Source organism: Lissotriton vulgaris, chromosome 4_1 (assembly GCF_964263255.1).
Source record: "Lissotriton vulgaris chromosome 4_1, aLisVul1.2, whole genome shotgun sequence".
NCBI classification, from domain to species: domain Eukaryota; kingdom Metazoa; phylum Chordata; class Amphibia; order Caudata; family Salamandridae; genus Lissotriton; species Lissotriton vulgaris.
The window spans coordinates 2,044,496,732-2,044,515,177 of NC_141691.1; the positions used below are offsets into that span (position 1 = coordinate 2,044,496,732).

The window sequence follows — 18,446 nt, forward strand, 5'->3', positions numbered from 1 at the left end:
TGTAAGTTTTATTAGTGCTCGGTGCCCGAGCCTGGGAAAAAACTTCTCTACATTCCTGAGAGAGATTTAGATGACGGAACTCTCTGTGTTCAGGAGCCACGCTTGTCAAGTGCAGTGATTTCGGATCCGGATGGTAAACTTGCCCTTCATTCCTCGACAATAGGGAAGGAATTGGTTGCAAGCGAATCGGATGAGCTTGGGAGAGCAGAAGGAGTTCTGTGTACCAAAATTGCTGGCGCAAAGCTGGTGCAATGAGAATCATCTTGCATTGTTCCGCTTTCATTTTCCTGAGTATTCGAGGAATGAGGGGAATTGGCGGAAAAGCGTAAAAGAGTGCGCTGTACCAGTCCATCGAAAGGGCGTTCCCCAGAGATTCCTGATGGTGAACCTTGCTTGCATAGAACCGGCATTTGGCGTTCACCGGAGAGGCAAAAAGGTCGATGGTGGGTGTCCCCCAGACCGAGAACACACTCTCCAGAATGGACTGATTCAACTCCCATTCGTGATTCCCTTCTGTCTGGCAACTCAGGGCATCCGCCTTGACATTGAGTGAGCCTGCCAGATGTTCGGCTCTCAAGTTGATGTTGTGTAGAATCGCGTAATCCCATATCCTCTGAGCTTTTGTGGACAGAGTTTGCAATCTCATTCCTCCTTGCTTGTTGACGTAGTGCATGGCCGTCGTATTGTCCGTCCGGACCAGCACTGTATGATTTCAGAGTCTGGGAAGGAAAGCTTGCAAAGCCAAACTAATGGCAGCGAGCGCCAAAAAATGTATATGGCACTGACGCTGAGCTAGACTCCAGTTCCTGCTGACTTGAAGCTCTCGGAGCACCGCTCCCCAGCATTCCAAAGAGGCATCCGTTGTCTTGATCAGAGGAGATGGTGAAACTCTGAACGTCAGACTCTGTTCGATATTGTCCTGCACTAGCCACCATTCGCATGCCTTTCTCATTTCTGGCGTCACCAACACCTTGTCATTGAATGATCCCTCTGCCTGGCACCATTGTTTGTCTAGCTCTTCCTGCAGAGGATGCATTTGCAGCCTGCAATGAGGTATTAATGGTATGAAGGATGACATCGACCCGAGCAGGGACTTGTTATGTTATGTTATGTTACTGGGGGTTTTGTATAGCGCACAGCTGCTCCGAAGAGCGTCCCGGCGCTGCAGATCAAGAACAAACACCAGCAACCAACAAAGAATACCACCGGCAAAGGAAAGTGCTCAGAAGAAAAAAGAATTATTGGGAAAAGAGAAAAGCCTTGAGCTCCTTTCTAAATGCGAGCAGGTTAGAACTAGCGCGTAAGGTCAGAGGTAACTCGTTCCAAAGACGTGGAGCAAGGTAGTTAAAGGAACGTCCTCCACATCGTGCACGTCGCACTGCCGGCACGATTGCCTTGGCCAAGGCAGCTGACCTCAAGGGTCTGGATGGAAAGTAGAAGTTGACCCTTTTTTGTAGATACATTGCTCCAATGTTATGTAGAGCTTTAAACACCATCGTTAAGGTCTTGAAAGTGATGCGTTTACGAACCGGCAGCCAGTGCAACGCTCTAAGAAGGTCGCTGGCCCTAGCTCTTCTGGTTAGGCCGTAAATGGCCCTGGCTGCCGAATTCTGGACAACCTGAAGACGAGTCAGGAGATACTCGGGGAGGCCTAGATAGAGGATGTTAGAGTAGTCTAAGCGCGATCCTATCAGCGCCTGCACCGTGATCTTTCTGTGGATAGGAACGGCAAAAACTTCCTCAGCATCCTTAAGATGGCAAAACACTTCCCCGTAGGTCCTGCTACTTGAGCGATAAAAGGAGAGAGTGTTATCCACCTGGATGCCCAGATTCTTTGCTGTTACAGAATCACCGGCTGGCGGGAACATGGCGGAAGGCCACCATTCCTTCCATCTCAGGTCAGCGGGACAACCAAAGAAAAGGATCTCGGACTTGTCCGAGTTGCACTTGAGGCCGCTCTTCCCAAACCAGCCAAACACAGCCTCAAGACACCTCCGAATGGCAGCCCCGTCGAAGTCACAGCCCTTGTCACATGTGAACAAGAGCTGGGTGTCATCCGCATAGGAGACGATCTGGGCCCCATGCTCCTCCGCTAGCGCAGCTAAGGGTGTCAGGAAGATATTAAAGAGGGAGGGGCTGAGTATAGAACCCTGCGGGACCCCTACCTCTAGCTGGGGCATCACGGTGGAGAAAGGGGGGGCCCAGATCGTTTGTCTGCGGTCGGCCAGAAAGGATTGGAACCATTTGAACACCGTTCCCCTAAGACCTATCTCCCAAAGTCTAGTAAGGAGAAGGTCATGGGGAACGGTGTCAAAGGCCGCCGACAGATCGAGCATGATAAGCATGGCCTTTCCACCCCTATCCAGAGTTTCCTTCACAGCCTCAGTAACCTCGAGTAAAGCAGTTTCAGTACTCAGGTTAGATCTAAACCCGGACTGTGACTGATGAAGTAAGGAGTTAGACTCTAAAAAGTGGGATAGGGTGGTGTGTACATGCTTCTCTGCTATTTTCGCCAGCCGACTTGTATTGCCGGACAAAGGCATTTCTTCTGGACCAGATGGCGAGCCGATATGATCAACTTGTGTTGACGTTCTTCTGAAGGACGAGCTGTGCATTGCGTCGTGTCCAAAATGGCCCCAAGGAACTTTGTGGATTTGGAGGGCTGTAGAACTGACTTGTGTTTGTTCAATTGAAGGCCCAGGTGGCTGAACAACTGAATGCAAGTCAAGCTTGAGAGGTTTCCTTGAAAGATGGAGCTTTGACGAGCCAGTCGTCCAAATATAAGGGAAAAACTCCAGGGATTGTTTCCGTAGAAAAGCTGCTACTGGTGCCAACACTTTGGTGAATACTCGAGGTGCAGACCGAAGGCCAAACAAAAGCACCTTGAATTGGAAAAGGCTCTTTCCCACTGTGAATCGCAGATATTGTCTGTGAGCTGGGTGTATTGGAATGTGGAAATACGCATCTTCTAAATCCAGAGATGCCAAATAGTTGCCTGGGTTCAAAAGAGGAAGAATTTCTTGGAGAGTGACCATCCTGAAAGAGAGTTTGATGAGATAAGTGTTGAGCTCTCGTAGGTCTAGTATGGGGCGCCAAGTCTCTGCCGTCTACCGAACCAGGAAGAACCTGGAATAAAAACCTCTGCCCCTCTGAGAGAGAGGTACCGGTTCTATTGCCCCCTTGAGGAACAATTGGTGGGCTTCGAGGTGGAGCAGTCCCAGATGTTTTGTGCGGATGGCGCCCGGAGCTCTCGTTGGGGGAAGGTCTTGGAACTCCAACGTATGGCCACTCTGAACAATATTCAGGACCCACTGGGCCGATGTTATACACTTCCAGCTGTTCAGGCAAAATTAAATCCTGTCCCCCACTGATGTGACTGGGAGAGGAGGAACAGTAGGTAGAGCCAGGAGGCCACTATTGTCTCTTGGTGTTGTCGCGTCCCTGACGGTTCTGACGTCCACGCAGAGGTTGTAGAGTAAGAAGCCGATTGTCCTTGCCTTTGATTTGAATATTGAGTCTTATAAGACTGTGAAGACTGAGAGGAATATCTCTGTTGGGTGTTGCCTCTATATGAAGAGAAACCTCTGCCACGAGCGCCTTTAAATGGGACCTTACGGTAGTTGAGTGATCCCAAAGACTTCGCTGTGTCCGTATCCTTTTTTATATTTTGCAGAGCATCATCAACATGCTTACCAAAAAGCATCTCTCCATCAAATGGGAGGTCCGGGATCTTATTTTGGACCTCCTGACGAAAGCAGGTGGCTCTCAACCAACCTTGGCGACGAAGTACAGCTGATCCTGCCAATGCTCAAAAAGCAGTGGACGCTATGTCCATAGCACAGTCGATAACTTCCGAGGATGATTTTCCCCCCTCCATCAGAATCCTCTTTGCCTCTTCTCTGGTGGAGTGAGGCAGTTGTTTCACAAATGGCTCCATGTCACACCACATCTGGCGATCGTATCTGCCTAGAATGGCGAGGGCATTTGCTGCACGAACCAGTAAGCTGGCCATGGAAGAAAACCTCTTCCCATGTTATCCAGGCGCCTACCGTCCTTGTCCGGAGGCGTAGTCAAAGGTGTTGATGGGTTCTTGGACTTGCTTTGAGCAGCCTGGGATATCACCGAATCAGGCTTCGGCGCTGCCTAAGAAGACAAGCTGGACTGCCATCTGGAGCCTTATACTTCTTTTCCAACCTGGGGAGTACTGGAATCACCGTGGCTGGATTTTGCATTATTTTCATACCTTCCTCCCACGCATGCTCAATAATCATAATGGATTTGACCGATTTTCTGTTCTGATCTTTAAAGTCATACAGGAAACATTCAGACTCTTCCTTTGAAATTGGTAGTCCAAACCTCTTTGCAGCTCTCTCCATTAGGTTATGGAACCCCCCTATATCAACTGGAGGGGAAATAGAAGTATCCCGACCAGTGGCGTCTGGATCTTGCAACCCACTGTCACCTTGATCGAAGTCTGGGTCCTGCATTGGATCAGTCAAGGGATCCACCTGTACCTCATCATCCGAAGAGGTATCCTGCCGAATATGAGAGGAGGGTCCTGGATCCGGTGTCCGGGAAAGGATTCTTGGAACGACTGTTGGTGGTGTGAGAGAAACCACTTGTGAGGGAGAAAGTTCAACTACTGGTTGCACTTGCGGCAACGCTTGAGGCGGAGGTTGCGTAGACTGCTTAGACTGTTCCAAGGAAACCTGTTCCTATAGTCCTGCAGCATCAACTGTAGGTCAGAAATTAAAGAGGCGGGCATAGCCACCATTTCCTGTCCTGAACCGTGTGGACGTAGACCTTGTGGAACATAATGATGCATTTGTTGGTCACATTGCTCATAGTATTCCTCCATGTCAGTCTCTTGTAATTTTGCATTTAAGTCTGAGGGACTGTAGGCATCTCCAAAACGGCCTACATTGTCCTCATCCTCCTCTGAATCGTCATCCAGAAGCATTATTGGAAGATGTTCCGAAACTCGTCGAGGAGAGGTCATCTTAGGTGTGATTTTCATCCTCTGCAGAGGAATTTGTAGTTTTTTACCCGCAGACGGCCTCGTCGACGGAGCCGCCGTAGACGGTGCGGAGATCGTTGACGATATTGTCGACAGAGTCTTCGACGGCATAGAAGACTTCGCCAACGGAATCTTGGTCGTCGTCGTCGACGGTATGATCGTCGACGAACTCGTCGTCATCACCATCACTGACGTCGTCGAAGTCGTTGTCGTCGTAGTTTTCGTCGTCGACGATGCCGTCGACAGCAGCTTACCAGAAACCATCGTCGATGTTGAAGATGTTATCGTCGACGAACCAGGAACCTTGAACGACGACGAAATCGTCGGTGCTGAAACCGCTACTGTCGACGAGCCCGTCGACGGAGCCAAGGAAGCAGCGGAAAGTTTCACAGAAGAAATCGTCGTCGACGTACCTGGTGTTTTTGTCGTCGACGGACGCTGTTTTTTCTCAGGCACGGATCCTGGAGTGCCAGAAGAGTGTTTGTCACTACTCTTTTCCTTTTTGGACGGAGAAGAGATAGAAACCTCCTTTTTGTCCTTAGAGGCTGTAAGCAATCCAGCAGCCTGTCCCGGCCTCTCCTTTTCACTTACGTGAGGAGATTTAAGGGGACTAGCCCTCCCAGACCTATCAGAGATCTTATGAGGGGCCTTAGAAGGGGGATCAGCCGAAGAAGAACTTGGAGGAGACCTACCCCTCTTCTTGGATCTGTGAGAGGAAGCCAGAGATGTTGAATCCTCTTCATCTGATGAGAGAACCTCCTTCCGAGTCTTCATTTTTTGAAGCCAGGTCAAAAGCCGTCCCTCTCTGTCACGAAGTGTCTTAGTAGAGAAGGTTCTACAGATTTTGCAATCTGTGGCCTTGTGTTCAGGATATAAGCAATAGATACAGTTTTCATGCTTATCTTCCACAAAAAGACGCTTTTTCCCACAAGACGCACAGGACCTGAATAATGCCTTCTTCTCCTTGTCAAACATGTCCTGATTGAAGTTGAAAACTTGAAGAATATAACAGATAGAATGAGAAAAACTGAGCAGAGCTCAGTGGAGACTCCCTAGCACAACGTGCGGTAGAAATATCTGAGGCTCTGAGCTCTCTCATGAAGGTTCTAGGGGGTGAGGCTGCACTGATTGGTCCTGACAAAAAGTTTGGTCTCTTTTACACAAAGAGGGTGATAGGATACAAAAGGAGATGAGGCCTAGGCCTATTTTTTCTCTTTTGTTTCTATGATTGTGATACTACCGAGGCTCCCATTCCGACGACGGGGAATTATACAAAGCATGGGAATCTATGAAAGTTCCAATACTGGGGCAAATTCGAAATTCCCAGGATCAAATTGATGAGAATGGGAGGTCGCTCCTTCTCTCTTCTTGGGCCAACTCTGTGGAATTCTCTACCTGATGTGGAAGGAGAAGCTGTACCCTAATTTTCGCAAGCAATTAAAAACTTGGCTTTTCATTCAACAATTCTGATTTCAGAATTCCAGAGTCTCTTTTATGACCTGCGCTGGGAAACCCTTGTTGGGTAGCTCTGCGCATTAGAAAAATAAATTAACATAACATAACATAACATAACAATCAGGCTACTGTGCCCTTTAGAACACTCCTGAGAAAAGTGCCAAAGAACAAGACACAAGAGGTAAAGGAGAACATTTCTGTGGAGTGCGGTCGCATGTGAATCTATGAAAGACTCCAATATTGAGAGAACTATAGTTACAGTTAAGTAACTCATTTTTCTTACTCCTTTCATAGACTCACATGCTTGAATTAGAGTATCAAGCTGTAATTTCAGCACATTGTAATTTCAGCTGTGAATAATCAAAATGTATACAAAAAATATTTGCAAGCAAATCTGTAAACATAGCATAGGCAAGAGTCCAACTGTGAAGTAATGAAAACAGAGCTCGAAAAAAAAAACAGTTTATTTAACAATGTGCAGAACAAACGAAACAATGGTGGAAGGATAGAGATAGCTCACCTTTACCGGAAGAGATGTCTTAGGACTGCCTAGCCCACTTATACTTCTGCCCGAGGAGTGGCGTAGAGACAATAATGCTGCGTTAAGGTATGGAGAGTCTTCCAGGTGGTTGCCCAGCAAATGTCCTGTAGTGGCACATCTACAAACAGTGCAGCTGAGGTTGATACAGCTTTAGTAGAAAAAGCATGGACTGATATTTGCAACGGCTTACTAGCTGCCGGATGGTAAAATCGGATGGCAGCAGATATCCATCAAGCAATGCTCTGTTTGGAAAGGGGCTGACACTTCCTTGGTGCACTATAAGCCACAAACAACTGGTTAGTCTTTAGGAAGAACTTGGTTCTGTCAAGGTAGAATTTGATGCACCTTTTAATGTGACAAGATTGAAAAGCCCTATCCGCTGGTGTTTAAGGGTTCGGAAAGAAAATCTTCAAAATTAAGGGCTCATTGAGCTGGACATCTGAGAGGACTGTAAGTATAAATCAAGGATTTGTATGTAAAATAATCCTATCTGGTCTAAATTGTAAGAAAGGTTCCTGAATCGTAAGGGCTTGAATCTCACTGATGAATCTGGTCGAAGTGGGAGCGACAAAGAGAGCCACCTTCCAGGATAGGTAGTTCAAGGTGCATCTGTGGATGGGCTTGAACAGCTGATTCATGAGTTGTGCTAGGACAATGTTGAGATGCCAGTAAGGAGGTGCAAGTCATTAGGGGGATGGGGCAGGGTGGAGGTACCTGAAAAACCCCTTCAGAAACTGTTTGATAATTCTGGATGACCATAGAAAAGCTGTGTTGTGTGATATCCGAAATCAAGAAATGGGCACCAGATTAACTCTGAAAGAGGCATGAGCAAAACCTGAATGTGACTAATGCAGCAGGTAAGGGAATATCTGCTCTGGTGAGGAAGAGAGGATGCATTTGCTATTGGCACCATAAACAAAATCTCTTCCAATTTGTAAGAGTAAGTCTGGTTAGTGCTGAAAGCTCTGGCAAGTATGACTTGATATCTGGAGGCATCTTTAGAAGGTCAAACTTATTGTGCTCAGGAGCCATGCCAAAAAGTGCACAGATTCAGTGCTGGGGTGGAGGACCCAAACCTGGTTCATGTTTAGAAGGTAGGGAGAGACAGTTAATGGAATCTGAGAACTCTCCGATAGGAGGAGTGATGAAAACAAGGGCTGGTGAGGCCATGTTGGGGCTATGATTTTTTTTTTGCACAGCTTGGTCTTCATCTTGGTGAGTACATCGGGAATCAGGGGAATTGGAAGAAAGGCATAATCAAAGATTCTGTACCATGCCATCGAAAATGCATTCCCACACAATCCCGAAGGTAATGCCAGATTGCGAATTATTGACATTTGGCATTTTGTGGGTTTGCAAACAGGTTGAGATTGGGTGTTACCCACTGGGAGAATATGGGGAAGTCTATTTCCTGTTGTAGCTCCCACTTGAGGCAGGCTGATTTTGATATGCTGAGCGTGTCCGCTATCTGGTTTTGTTTCCCTGGGACGCATACAACTCGTAGGTGAACCCCATGATCGATGGCCAAATTCCAAACATTCTGTACTTTTTGGGAGAGAAGCAGAGAACTGGTACCTCCTTACTTCTTTAGATTTGTTCCAATTGAGAGCAAGACCCAGCTCCTTCAAGAGGGTTATACAACCTTTTATAGATGTCTGCGGCAACTGCCGGGAATTTGCTTTGATTAGCCAGTTGTCCAAGTAGGGAAAGACTTGGTGTTTTTAGAAGAATGCCGCTACTGGTTCTACACACTTTGTGAACATTTTGGGGGTTAATTTTAGGCCAAAGGGTAAAACCCGAACTTGGTAGTGCTGCCGGCTACCGAGAACCAGAGGAATTTTTTGTTTCTTGTGAGAAGGATGGATGGGGATATGAAAATACGCATTCTGGAGATCAAGGGTTGACATATAATCCCCGAGGTTGAGATGCAGGAGAACACCTTGCAGGGTAATCATGCAGAATGATTGCTTTTTGAGATAGATGCTGGGATCTTTGATAAGCCACCACTGTTTCCATCTTTTGCCAATTAGGAAGAAGCAGGAATAGAACCCTTACCCATGTTACGATAGAGGATAGAGAGATGTTTAGCAACATGTTTCTGACCTCTAATTTGTGTGATTGTAGATGCCAGGAAATGAATGGACATGGAGAGTTGAGAGGAGGAACCTGGACAATTTCTAGAGTGTGGCCGAATTGCACAATGTTTTAGACCCAGTGGTCAGATGCTATGTCTTTCCAACGATGTATGAATTTGGATATTTTGCCCCTAGACTGAGAGATGAATGGATCAGGGCAGCTGGAGCCTGGGACTGGTTATTGACGGCGATTAGCTTCTTTTCCTTGGCGGTCAGCTCTCCCTCTGGGCGGAGGTCTATTGTACGTTGCTTGAGGGGGATGTCTTTGGGTGTACTGCGGACAATACTGTTCGGAGGTAGAGATGTAGGAGGTATTCCTGTATTGTTGATATCCCCTCATGTCCTTTGTGTCCACGACGTGACACCCTACTGAATTGGAGTGTTCCGCGCTACATTCCAGTGTCTGTTTCCATTTTCAGAGCCTGTAAGCCTCATCCACATTTTTTCCAAACAAAGCCTGACCATCCAAGGGGAGGTTCAAGATTTTATTCGGCACTTTAGGACGAAAAGAGTTAACCTTAAGCCAGCCTTGCCATCGGAGAACTACTGAACCTGCGAGTTAGCAAAATGCAATGGTGGCAATATCCATGGTGCAGTCAATAATTTCTGATGATGTCCTTTGGCCCTACTGGATAACCTTTTTAGCTTCCAGCTTGGGCTCCCCAGGAAGCTGATCCATGTATGGGGCGATATAAGCCCATAACTGCCTATCAGACCAGGCCAGCACAGTTAGGGAATTAGCCGCCCTTACTGTCAGTCATGACATGGATGAAAATCTTTTCCCAATGTTGTCTAAATTTCTGCTCTCTTTGTCTGGATGTGCAGAAATCCAGATGGAGGGGTTCTTTGATCGCTTTTTAGCTGCCTCGGTGTTTACTGAATCCAGCTTGGGATCGCCAGGAAGACAAGCTGGAGCATCCTGCGGGACCTTATACTTTTTATCAAGGTGTGGAAGAACTGCTGAGACTGTAGCTGGGGTTTTCATCACTTAGTCCTTCCATATGTAGTCCACGATAGGCATGGAACGAGCACACTTCTGGAATGTTTCTTTGAAGTCGTATAAAAAACGGTCTTTCTGTTTGGATGGCATGGAGAGCACAAATATTGCAGCTTCTCTCTCGAGTAAATTGTGGAAATCTCCAATATCTGCAGAAGTGACTCGGCTGTCAATGGAGATAGAGATGCAGGAGTTGGGTTTACATAGTAAACCCATTCTGTATTTAGCTCTTGAAGTTCACCTTCCTCTTGATTGTCATGCAAGGTATCTGTGCTGTGAAGTAGGGCTGTAACTGGTGTATTGAGCCCTGGAAGAAGCAAAGATGTACGTCTTTGTAATGAAGTATAAGGTTGCTGTGCCGGTCGCCTGGCTGGCGTAGGAGGATGAAGAGCCATTGTTATAATGGGTGGAAACCTTTTTCCGTAATCTGACAGCATAAATTGCAGGTCGGAGAGCAATGAACTTGGCATACAAAGTATGTCCTCTTGAAAGGGTTGTTCCTGAGGAGCATATTATTGTTCAATACAGTCTTCCTCATAATAACCATTGTCCTTCTCCTGGCATTTGACATGTAACTGGGAGTGACTGTTTGCTACTCCATGAGGGCCTTCATTATCAGAATCCCCTTCCTCCTCTAAAGGGTGAGTAAGACCAAGGGTGGACACCTTGCTAGGTGATGTGTGCTCTGGGATTACCAGTGTCGATTTTTGAGATTCCAGCTCTTTTGGCGGCATTTTGAATTTAGCTATTGGTGGAGCTGTTGTCGGTGGAGGTGTAATTCACGGAGCAGTCGGCAGCGGAGCTATAGTCCGTGGAGGCGAAGTGGGCCCTGAGATCAGCGTTGACTGAGGCGGCGTCATTGGTGCTGTCGACCGCAAGGACAGTCTAGAGGTTGATGCCGTTGAAAACAATGTTATGGTTGGGACAGAGGATAATGTGGACAGCGAAGAGACAGTGGTCACTGCCTTTGTCGACGCCGCTGCCGTATATGTCTTCGAGGGAGCCGAGGACAATGCTTTCGTAGACGGTGGAATGGTCGTCGACGACCTGCCAGAGTGAGAAGCTGAGGAGGGCTTCTTCAATTCACAGGAAACCTTGGGAGGTGGAGTAGGCTGCTCTAAAGTTGCTTTTTTAGCCCTTTTTGAATATCTATGCACTTTCTTTTTAGATCTCCCCTACGGAGCGCGCATGCAGGCAAAAAGACCTTTTGCAATCGCGTTGGCTTTTCAGCCAAAAAGTGCACATGTTCCACGGCCTTCAATGGCAACGCGTGCACGTTTGGCGATTTACTTGCGGGAGTGCGCGGCGCCATATGGCGCTGCTCGCTCTCGCAAGTGAAACGCTTTCAGTCGCACCTTCCCCTGCTGCCTCCTTTAAGCGCGAGGAACGCAGTTGCTTTGACATGCTGCAGATCGCAGACGGCGAGTGCCTTTTACCAGACATTTGTACCAAAAGATGTCTGAACTGGGGTGACAGAGTGGGCTAAAGAACGGTGATGGAATAAACCCAGATCTTTTGACTGGGTGTGAGTGTTTGATTGATTCAGGTGCTCCATCCATCACCACCCCCTTTTGTACCACTTTTGGCCGGCATGCTTAGACGTGAGTCCCTTGCTCACTTTGCCACTGGATTCAAGCAAGCCGGGCTGAAGACGGCTGGAATGCCAGAAACCGGTCCTCGGAAGCTTGTTTCCGGTCCAGGGAAAACATGGCTTGGCAGTTCGGGCTGGACTGTTCCCATGAGGCACAGGGTCAGACTGATTTGCATATAGCCACGTCTGAACTGGGGTGGCAGAGTGGGCTAAAGAACGGTGATGGATTAAACCCAGATCTTTTGACTGGGTGTGAGTGTTTGATTGATTCAGATGCTCCGTCCATCAACACCCCCTTTTGTACCGCTTAATTAATCTCAGCCCTATTGATGGGATGCGTTTGCACTGACAGTGCTGTCCTCTGTAAGGCTTTTGGAATGCTCTCACGGGGAAAGGGGTTCATAAAAGTGGCAAGAGGCAACATGGGCTAATCTTTTTTTAGGGGGGGGGGTCTCTGACTTAGTAGGTGTCTCTGTGTAGCACTGTCTTGTTCTTTGCACTTTATATTTTCCAAGTTTGAGATACTTGCTGCTGGGTTGCCCCTAAAATGGTACCCTTTACAAAGGGGCAATTTCGTCTGATCCATGCAGTGTGACACAGACGTACAGCTGACAAGGAGCCCCATATCATAATGTGACACTTCGCCCAATACGATGTGAATTCTGAATCATATACTTAGTGAAACTACAAGTCAAAGAATGCAACATACTTTTTAGATTAAAATACAAAACTGGTTGAAGGTGTCACAATCGACATGGGGGCACCGGCAACTGTACATGAGAAACATGAAACCTGCTCAAGGGCATGGTTCTCTAAATGAGAAGATGGAAATAGTGTTTTGGATGATTAGCTCTTGTCCCATTGGATAAAGGGAGTCCCTGGTCACTGCAACGAACGTACCGACTACTTAGAAACAGCAGATAGCACATGTCAACACTCACAAGTAAACCGTGCCTTATGTGAAACTCTGTATCCTGCCATTCGATGTTTAATGAAATTCACGTGCCTCCAGCCGGTGAGTTTAAATTATGGGTTAGCACTATTGCAGTAAGAGCCTTTTGATGAGGTAGATGGCAGCAGAGATGACTACTAGCCACATCACTGCCACGGATCTACTTGCAAAACAACAAATATCTGGGCAATTAACATGTTCAGTGGATACTTATGTTCATAGTTTCAAACGTCAAGTGCATACATTAAACTTTTGCTGGAAAATGTTCACAGCGATTTGAAATCAACGCAAAGCCACATTTTTTCACCAGCCTTAGTTCGCTGCGCGTTGAGTACCATTTAATTTGGTAGAATGATATGAAGTGCTAAAAGAAAAAGATCCAGCACCTCTGATCCTGTGATGGTAAAGAATCAGTGCATGCTCGATGCAGCATTTCTCAGGTACGATAAATATGTCTGTCGGAGAGAGTGCCAAGTCGGTGCGGTGTCCAGCAGCAGGAATGAAAGTATTGCAACACTGCTGAAACCTTATAAAACCATCATAAAGATGGGTGTACTTGCCTGCTCATTTATGCGCAAGCATAGGTAGCCATCTAAAACTGTTTTTATAATAAAGTTTTGCAAAAAAGTTACATTGGCTGTTACCCATATGTTCACCACTTTTTTTTTTTTCTTTTCAAAAAGCACACCTTGCCACTGCAGCCCCTGGCACTGCAGAGGGCTTCTTTTGTGTGGATGTGCTCGTTGTGCGAGGCCTGCATGACATGCTCACGGTGAAGTTAGCCAATGGTTGAAGAGGGCTGCCCGCTGCTGTATGGCGTAGTGGGTGGAAGAAAATTGGGAATCTAAAAGGGTACTGCGGGGAATTAACTGGTGTATTTGAACTGTTGGCTTAAAGTCCTTATAAGTAAGTACAATATTTTCATATATAATTTTGACGAAAAGGTCTTGGCTAAATTCAAACTTAAATCAGCCTTTTGACGTTGGCATTTAGCTTTTTATGTCATGGTTTGAAAAAAAACTTTAGTATTAGGGGACCTGCCTGGCCATCACCAATAAAAAAAATTGTCTGATGGCACAAATATATTGTACTAGCAGCCCACCCCAGCGTTGCCTGGGGAAGAAGGGGGCTGGGGGCTGCATTTCAGGTTTGCGTGCTCTCCCGCCCAGGCCCCCGCCCGCCACGACATTGTCTGTGTCCCGGACAATGTTGTGGCGGGCGGGGGCCGGGGCGGGAGAGCACGCAAACCTGAAATGCTGGCTTCCCCTACCCCCGCCTGCCCTGACATTCCCCAGCAGCCCGTGCCCCGCCCGCCCCGACCCTGGCTGCCCGGGATTCTTACCTTGCCTCTGCTGCTCACACCGCCGGTCCATATTTCTCCGCTCCGCCGCTCTGCCACTCACCACCTGTCCACCGCCGCTCCTCCCCGCGCCATATCCGCCTCTCCGCTCCGCCGCTGGCCTCACTTCACCGCTCCTCCCCTGCGCGCCATGTCCGCCGCTCCTGGGACGCTGCTCCTCCCCTGCTCCTGACGTGACGATGCACAGTCGCGGCCGGCGCTACTTTGGGGGAACTACTTTTTGTAAAAATGTAACTTTTTATATAACGTTTATTTTAAAAAAATTTAAAGCCTATGACCATCTACACACCCTGCCGATTTCAATGGTGTATCGGGTGTGTAGATTGGCGCTGTGGTTCCCGAGTTTACCTTGCCTAAAGGTGCAAGTTCTCTCTTTATAATAGTAGTATAGATTATAAAGCTCTTATTGCCGTACTAGTCCCTGCACTGAAAGGAATGACTGTATGCAGATGTGCTCCTTGTGAAAGAGCAGTATACAGTCACGCACAGTGAAGTTATCTAGTGACTGCAGGGGCCGACCTAACGTCCCATGCTGTATGGTGTAATAGGCAGAAGGGAAGTGAATGACAACAGATGATGCATAAAAGAGCTGTAAGCCCCTATAAGCAAGTGTATCAGATGCATAGTTTTAGTAAAATCAAAAGGCCTTATCTACGCCAGGCATACATCGGTTTTGGGAGCCTTACAGAACAAGCATTGACATAGCCAATAGGTCTCGCCTTTGGGACCTTACAAGTGTTTAGCCATGCAACAGTTAATGTTGTTGCACCAAGGATATTGTGCTCCATATCTAAACACTTGTAAGGCCCCTAAAGCGAGACCGTTTGGCTATGCCAATGCTTGTTATCCTTACTTGAATATTGAGACTTGGATCTCTGTGGATATTTGTATAGGCTGCAACTTTTTTAAGACCAATGGATGGTCTTCAAGGCCTTTTAAGTTGAGAAGAGGATCAAGAAGCCTGTGATATCTCTCACTCTTGTGGAATCTCCTAGATGATGAATAAGAGTCCTCACTGTCTGAATCTGAGATGAGCGCCTTTCTTGTTTAGAGCTTTTGGAGCCATATGAGCAGCCTGCCCTCACGGTCTTTTAAATTCATTGAAAACAAAGGTTTAACATACCTTGCATTCATTTGCAGTGTGGTCTGGATACAGAAAATAAATACAATCCTGGCAGAAGCCTTCAGAATGTAACCTTTTTTACTTGCCACAAGAATTACAGGATCTGAGGAGATTTTTCCTCTCCTTGTCAGACATATTTTTTCTGAGAAAAATAAAGGTCGAAACCTTCGCAGCAGTCAGGAAATAGAGACTGAAGCCTTACTTATGGAGAAAGCTGAGAAGAGCTCAGAGGAGACTCTCTAGCATGATGTGCGGTAGAAAATCTGAGGTACTGGTGCTTCTCTGAGCAGTGTTCTAAAGGGCACTGCAGTCTGATTGGCTGAGGGATAAGTTGGGTCTCTTTTGTAAAATGACTGGAATAGACTATAAAAGTTAAAGACCAAGTGCATTGTTGCTTAATGTTTATCATTGTACTACTATTGTATGGTACCGGGGACTCCGATCTCGAGGACGGGGGGAATGTATCAAGCATGTGAATCTATGAAAGTTCCAATACTGGAGTAAGTATTAGCACCCTGGAGCTCTGGTGATATGGGAAACTATTGGAAGCATTATATTGCCTGGCCTTAAAAAATAGTGTTGAAGGTTTCTTGATAAAACTTCCACTTTCAGGGCAAGGAAACACAGTAGAATGGAATGATTCTCTTGTAATACAATACCGAAAGTCAGGAGAAATGAATCCTTGGTGATACGATCCACTCCCACAGTTGTACTCACATCCAACAAAGACAAAGAGAATGGACAGAGGTTTTGCTTTATTGCCTTGTGGTGTGAAGGTGGATATGCAGTCGGTGCATTTGGGGCTTTGCTAAAGGAAGCAGCTTGATTGGTGGAACATGTTCCAAAGCATCCAGGAACAGTGTGCTGCTGCCTCAATAAGGGGAGTGAAGACCTTTGCTAGTCTGGTGACCATAGTGCTGTTATAAACTTCATCTTTTTAAGAAGGCCAGAGAGGATTCCAAAGCCAAATGCTAGATTGCAATCTGCTAGCTTCCTTCACAACACAATCGCCCAGGTCATTTTTTCAGTGGACGTTGCTGAATGAGAGCTGTGCATCAAGTAAGTGTTCCCAAAAAAGCAAGCAGCGAACACGCTGGTTAGTTCCATCAAATAGCCACTGGGAAGATGTGCATAGCTAAAAATGTGGTGCACTGTAGCATAAGTTTTTCTAACTTAATAGTGTGAAAAAACAGCATACACTAAGAAAAACAAGAGTCAGCGTCCCACAGTGAAAACCACTCATCAAGAAAGAAGCAGGTCCTAATCTATTACAATGGGCAGAAGAAATGGGGGAGGTTTCTTATTTTCTTATTTATCTGCATAAACAGTGAACTTCTCACAGAAATCAGTCCTATCGCTAGTTGACTGTGGGCTTACTTCTGATCCTGTATGAGCTCCGCTGATTTTTAGCTAGGTTAGGTCATGCTATACCAATAATTCTACATACATAAAAAAAATACATACATTTAACACAATTGACTAAGTTGTTCTTGAAAATAATCCAAAAGAAAATTCCAAGACAAGATAATACGGTTAGTCTCTACTGGTTATCTTAACAGCAGCCAAGGAATAAGTTAACATTGATTAGTCTCGTACATGGGGCTTGGAAACTGAAGCTGTAGATAGGGATGACTGCTTTCTGCTTTCCTCAGTGTGCAAAGATTCTCTCTCTGGGGCAGCTAACCCTTTTGTAAACTAAGCGGAAGCTACATTAAAAGTGGGGGAAGCAGGGCAGTAAACATTGCTCCCAATCAAAGATCTGCATGCCCGCTTTCTGAGGTGGAATTTAGTCTCCTTGCCCTTCCTCTAGACTTCGTAACCTTGCCACCAGCTCCTCCCTGTTGCATGCGAAGCTTGTTAGGTGGCCTGCTCACTGGTAACATACGAGCAGTCTTGCGGTAGGCATATATATTACAATCGCCAGTCACTGGAGCTCTTTCTGGGTCAAAGTTTCGCAAAAAAGCCCCAAAAAACCTGTATCTGTTCTGCAAATAGGAAGATCCCTTGTTGCTGTGAACAGACTTGGGGAGGAGGAGGGGGGGGGGGGGGGGGGGGGGGGGTTGGGGGAGTCTCAATGTACTGAAGTTTGGATTATCTGCTGGTTAATGTGAACTAGGTGGCCCAGGCTCAAAAGAGAGTGGAAACTTGAAACCCCTAACAGGTTGGGGGGGGGGGACTAAAATCAGAAGAAACTACAGGACAACTCTATGGTGCATGCATTTGCTCTATAAACCAAAGCAAATTTAACAATCTTAGTCGGACATAGCATTTCGCAGGAACACATTCTGTAGAAAACAAAAGATTAGAAAAATAATTCAGACCAACCTGAAAACTTCCTTCCACATCAGTGTTATTGAGCTGACAAGGGGTTCTGACAGTTCCTCATTGAAATCTATTGAACCAGAGGCAGCAGAGGTGTAGACACCTTGACGACTGCACACTGCTTTGTATGTAGCATAGGCGTATCCGCCAACCTCCTACGATAAAGTGTAAACAGAAGACTATTGGAAGAAGCATAAAACACATAAAATAGAAGAGTGCTGCCACAATGAATGGTTTTAGCTTTATGTAACAGTTTTGCTTCAATTGCAGATGTATTTGTTTGAAATTGAATTGTGTCCAATAGGAGCCAATGCCATATAGCGTAGGTGGTTTCAATGCGATTCATTTGCATTTTAAACCCTCAAATACCACCCCTCACCGCTCTCCCTCCCACCCCCCCAGTTATGGACAGATTCCTGCTATATAACTTAGCGTTTTTTCAGTCCACATCTTATTATTTCAGACAACTGTTTGTCAGATTGAACACCTTCAGCCTGTTTGGACATACAGGGCCAAAAGAGCAAGTTACTTATCTTTGGTAATGATGTATCAGTGAAGGACATACATTAGGTATAGATTCCTTACCTTGGAACTAGACCCAGGCGTCAGACTGGATCCAGATAAATAAATTCAGAGCAGTACCCCTGCATGTCGGTAGGTGGCGTAGTCTGAATCAGTGCTCGTCGTCGTATTCGCCGGGATGTCCTCGCAGTGTCTTCTTAGATGTCGCCACTGCGAGCTGACATCAGTTCTGACACAACTTTCCACGCCAGAAGCGCAGAGCCATGCAAGACCCTGACCACTGGTGCACGTAACTAGGGCCCTGGAAGGTAGTCCCTATTCCTAGAAGTCTGTTCGCAGAACGGGGAGTATGAGTGAAGCGGTAAGGAATCTAACTAATGTATGTCTCTTACAGATACATCGTTACAGAAGGTAAGTAACTTGTTCATCTG

The 18,446-nt window shown here is 46.5% G+C and overlaps 1 protein-coding gene across 1 annotated transcript in view; it reads right to left on the reverse strand.

Moving 5' to 3' along the window:
• NUGGC (nuclear GTPase, germinal center associated) overlaps positions 1-18,446 on the reverse strand; it is a 1,233,257-nt gene that overhangs the window by 531,917 nt on the left and 682,894 nt on the right. Inside the window, exon 18 of the mRNA XM_086966431.1 lies at positions 17,497-17,648. Coding sequence (XP_086822557.1) covers positions 17,497-17,648 — 152 coding nt within the window. The remainder of the gene's footprint in view (positions 1-17,496; positions 17,649-18,446) is intronic.